Source organism: Triticum dicoccoides, chromosome 5B (assembly GCF_002162155.2).
Source record: "Triticum dicoccoides isolate Atlit2015 ecotype Zavitan chromosome 5B, WEW_v2.0, whole genome shotgun sequence".
Classification (NCBI taxonomy): Eukaryota; Viridiplantae; Streptophyta; class Magnoliopsida; order Poales; family Poaceae; genus Triticum; species Triticum dicoccoides.
The window spans coordinates 705,025,848-705,030,678 of NC_041389.1; the positions used below are offsets into that span (position 1 = coordinate 705,025,848).

Here is a 4,831-nt window from a genome sequence, read left to right on the forward strand (position 1 = left end):
GGGGGGATTTTTTACAGAAGACGATCATGCCCCTGACAGCGAAGGGGTATGGGCAGATCTCAGCCCTTGATGTGTTTAAGGAGGGTGTACCGAAGCAGAAGTGTCCTTCTTTTAGTATTATTATATATTGCCGCTCGTGCTGCTAAACAATAACACACTATGCAGTAGGCACTGGTAGGTACACAGAATTTGCTGCTAAAATACAAGTTCTCTATACATTAATTACACTAATGTTCCATGTCACCATTGGAACGCTTGAGACGGCATATATCACTGCATCGGTACCATTGGAACCGGCCTTCAGACCGATATCGCTCGTAGCCGGCCGCGGTGGGTGGGTTGAAAAACACGCTGGCGTGTTCCTCCATGAGCCAGACGACCGTCGTGAGCTCGCCACCACGGTTGATCTGTCTCGCATGGGCATCGCCGCTGGATCGTACGGAAGCCAAGACGAGCAGACGCACCCATGTATCCAAGATGAGCGCCAACGCTTTGGCCATATCAAACACGACACCAACTTTGCATGAGGATTCCAGGTCTGGCATTAGATGCTTCAGTTTACCCATGGCGACATGATCAATATCTTCATAAGACGATATGACACCGGACTTGTCGTGATTGCTTGTATCTACCAAATCCATCAGTAGCTTGGCGTATAAAGTCCCGTGCGAGATGATGACGCTCGCCTTCCCAAGATCACCATGCTTACTGTTTTGCAGGATGCTGGCAAGATTCTTCTCTTTTATTGCATAGGTATTGGTACGCCATATTTCCTCGAGAGCATCACGGGTTGCTTCATACAGGCTTCGTAGCTCGATACCAGGTATGGTGTCAGGGCGTACAACGATGAGGAACACCATATAATCTGACAACGCCTTGACCGCCTTTAGATATGCAAATAATGATGCATCCTTAGGGGCAACACTGCACAAGATGAAAACATTTGTAAAGACGTGCCATGTAAGGATCACCTCTTGGAGTTCATCGCTCAAGCAGAGAGCATCATCAAATTTCTTACGCCTCCTGGCAGTATCATCATATAATTCAGGACGAAAGCCCAGCCGTTCAGAAATCGATGGCATCATTGCCTTGGGCTCCTCCACATCTTCTGCTCTTGGATGCTGAATCTTCTTCACTAGTTGCCATACATGCTTGAACACCAACTCCTCGACATCCTCTGAGATCACTAGGGTCTTAGAATAATGCCTTTTGTTCCATAGATCCTCGAGTCTCACCATCTTGGACACTCTAATGCTTAGTTTGCTCTTGTCACGAGAGCAGAAATGCATCAAGTTAAACTGCCCAATGGAGCCTGACCACCCTCTATTTCCTGTAGCAGCCTTGACATACCGACGGAGAGACATGACGACACAACCAAGCCTCCTCCAATTTCTAGTCCAAAAGAAACCACATGTCCAGGTCGACACCAAAGCACTCAACATTGACGACATGTCTAGGAGGAAGGCACCTACCAACAAGATGTAAGTGATAGCAACATCGATTCTGCTGCAACCGTCTTTATCACCACTTACTTGAAACATTACAAATGCCGCAACGGTCCCAAACGGCAAGAAGACACGGATGCAGTAGCCATACCAGCTGTGGATGATTGCAGCCTTGGTGTAGAGGATGTCATACATGAGGGAGAGCTCCATCTCCACCACCTTAAAGGTGGCCTTCCAGTTCCAGTTCCAGCACCAGCTCAAGTTGGAAGGAGAATTATGTGGATGAGAAATTAAAACCACAGGAAAATTAATAATCCCACCCTTGCAAAGAGGGAGCATGGCTTGGGCAAACAACAAAAGCTCTTCTTCGTCCCGCTCTTCTGCGCTCGCTCCCGAGGGCGGCAGAAGATCACCATAGTAAGTAGGGAGAAGCCCACACTTCTTGATAGAGCTTCGGATGTCGTCCATGGTGGCGCACTTTAGAGCCCATATTCTCTCCCCATACTTGATTAGACCAATGACAAACATCAAGCAAGTAGCCAATCCCAATGAGGTGGAGATATGTCCAATATGCTTGTATAGGATATAAGCAACCCCAAAGGCTTGGACGCCAAGATTTAGCAGATGGCGCGGCCAAAGCTGGTTGTCCTCGAGGGCGTAGGCGGTGATGGTGTCTTGGCTACCAAGATGCACGACCAAGAATGGCGCCCAGAACACCACCAGCTCGTGCTCGTGCAATATGCCATTGATGGAAAGATGCCCGAGTGTGTAGATAGCAGTCGAATCGGCCATGAGGTAGACCAGCCAAAGGAGGAACCTCAGCAAGGGGGAAGATCCACATCGACGGGTCCTAGCGAAGACAAAGAGGAAGATCTGCAATGCAAAGCTAAGTAGGACGAGGATTTGTGTTGCCCACTCATTCCAGATGTAAATTGGCCCTCTGGCCATTGCTCCACCGAAAGTTAACTTTGTGCAGCTATAAGAACAAGATAAGAAGAAGTGTTATTAGCAACTAGACAATGTGTTTTCGACACCCATAACATGCAAGAAATGTGTATGCTTGACGAGTAAATAGGACAACTTACATTAGACAGGCCGCTTAGGGCATGTACAATGGTTCTATATTAGAAATGACATGTAGGATAAATGATGAGGTGGAGGAGAAAAAAAAATCATCAGAAAAGGCTTGTCTTCACTTAATTAAGAGAAGACAAGAGATGATCTCTTAGCACAATATGTCTCACCATGTTTTTAGGAATAACTAGTCATAGATTATCGATTTGAGGAATTAAATATGTGTTATATGTAATGAAAAGTATATCACTAGATTTCTACACGGATGTAGTTTCTAAATATATATGTTTTGTCACATATAATGTATATTTAGATAGTTAAATTGTTGACCTAGAACTATGAAAATGACTTATAGCGGAGACAGAGGTAGTACATATTTATAAGGCCCATACGTATTTCTAGATTACCAATTCAAACAATAAAAGGCAAGTTAAATGTCATATAATATACGCCTATAGAAACTTCTTTCAATGGACGATTCTCTTCAACCGACTGATTTGTTGCCTCTCGTCTGCCACCTCGCCCGTATGACACGTGTCCACCTGATGTGCGCCCCTAACTCACTTTTTTTTTCTAGCGAAGTCTCCATTATATTTTTTTCTGCAACATCACCAATGTTGCAGAAGTATCTCCCCTAACATTAGTTATGTTGTAAAAAAGGTGAAGACAAAAAAAAATCTGCAACAAGACCTCAGTTGAAAAAAGTTTCTAAAACAAGACCTATGTTGCAATAAAAAATGTAACAAGAACTATGTTGCAATGGTAGAGGGCGCCTCAGGTGCTTGATGGTCAGATCTGAGAGCTCATGAGTCGGCCGATCTTTTAAATAGATCAGCCAACAGACATGTACCACACCCCATTTTTCTTGTGGTTATAACCCATGCATATTTCGTTAATTCAATTTTACTACCTCCGTCCTGGTTTATTGGTTCTTATTGTATTTTGTATCAAATTTTGATCATAAATTTAACTAATAAAATGTTCATGCATGTCACAAAAAATTACATAATTGAAAACTAGGTGCAAATACGAATCCAACGATATAATTTTTGTTAACATGCATTAATATTTAATTAGAATATTTGGTCAGAATTTGACACAAATTACAAAGGAGACCAATAAACTAGGACAGAGGTAGTACAATATAAGCACTCCCTCCCTTTCGGTTTAGAGAGCCCAATTCCAAAATCTCCCCAACCGAGACAAATGATGCGTGGTGGAATCAATTTCATAGCTTGCAAAAGTAATTAATTAATGCAGCTGTTATTCTCAAATTGTGTTTACCAATATATTAATTGCCATGGATTAATGTGTGACCACTAAATGACCCAAGAACTTTTACATGCATTGATGAATTTTCTTGTAATTATTGCATTTAACAATTTGATATGCCTCTAAATCTGAACAGGTGATGAAGAGCAATGAAAATGGGAGTCACAAAATGAAAAAAAAATCAAAATTTTGACATAAGCCCTCTAAACGGAAAGGGAGGCAGTACGCGTAGGTTGGTTTTATAAAAGGCAACAGAGAGAGTATTGAATGTGGAAGTGAACCGATGGTGTTGTAATTAAGATACTATTTGACCAAGAATACATATTGAATGGGAGTATAAGACATTTTGGATATTTTAATGCGGACTATATATAGACTAAAATGATGATTCGATTAGCTAGAAGAAAGTTAGAACACCATATTATAATAAGGAAGGGAGGGAGTAAGAAGCAAACGCACCTTTTCAAGGCTTGGCGTGAGTTGATACCGGCCGCCGATGGTAAGAAAATCGCTCAAACCTTGGAAGTAGCAGGGGGAGAATTACCAAATCGATGGAAATGCGTCTGCTACCGAATAGAGCTGAGCTTGCCCTGGTGTTGGAAGCAAGATCCGGAGGAGCTCGGGGAGATGGCAATGGCCGGTTGGTTGGATCGCACTACACAGTACAGTACTAGATGCAAAGAGTCGTCCCTGAGGAATCCAATCCAACCCATTTTCCTTTGCTTTTTCGGGTGATGCAAAGAACGATGGCTACGGCAGGAAAAGAAACAAATGATGCTCGTTGCGTCTTGCGTCCGGCAGGAATCAATCCCTTTGCTTTTCTACTTGCCACCGACACTGCCGGCGAGGACGCACGCTTTAAACATTATTCTGCGACCGAGACGATGGGCGAACGGCAAGTTCCTTTCTTGGACAAAATCCGACCGTGAAAAAAGTGACCCTAAAATCAGATTAAAGCTGGTCAAATCAAATATCAGTAGAGAATCAGTCTATGGTTGAAAAAATACCAGGAAATGTATTCGTGGTAAAAAAGACAAATA

The 4,831-nt window shown here is 43.0% G+C and overlaps 1 protein-coding gene across 1 annotated transcript; it reads right to left on the reverse strand.

Annotated features, from left to right (window-relative positions):
• Nucleotides 1–133: 133 nt before the first annotated feature.
• On the reverse strand, nucleotides 134–4,376 carry LOC119306760. The gene is made up of 2 exons (XM_037582896.1): nucleotides 4,251–4,376; nucleotides 134–2,421 (listed from the first exon to the last, which is right to left on the reverse strand). The coding sequence occupies exon 2, from the start codon at nucleotides 2,391–2,393 to the stop codon at nucleotides 228–230; it is 2,166 nt and encodes a 721-aa protein (XP_037438793.1). The 5' UTR covers nucleotides 2,394–2,421; nucleotides 4,251–4,376; the 3' UTR covers nucleotides 134–227.
• Nucleotides 4,377–4,831: the final 455 nt, after the last annotated feature.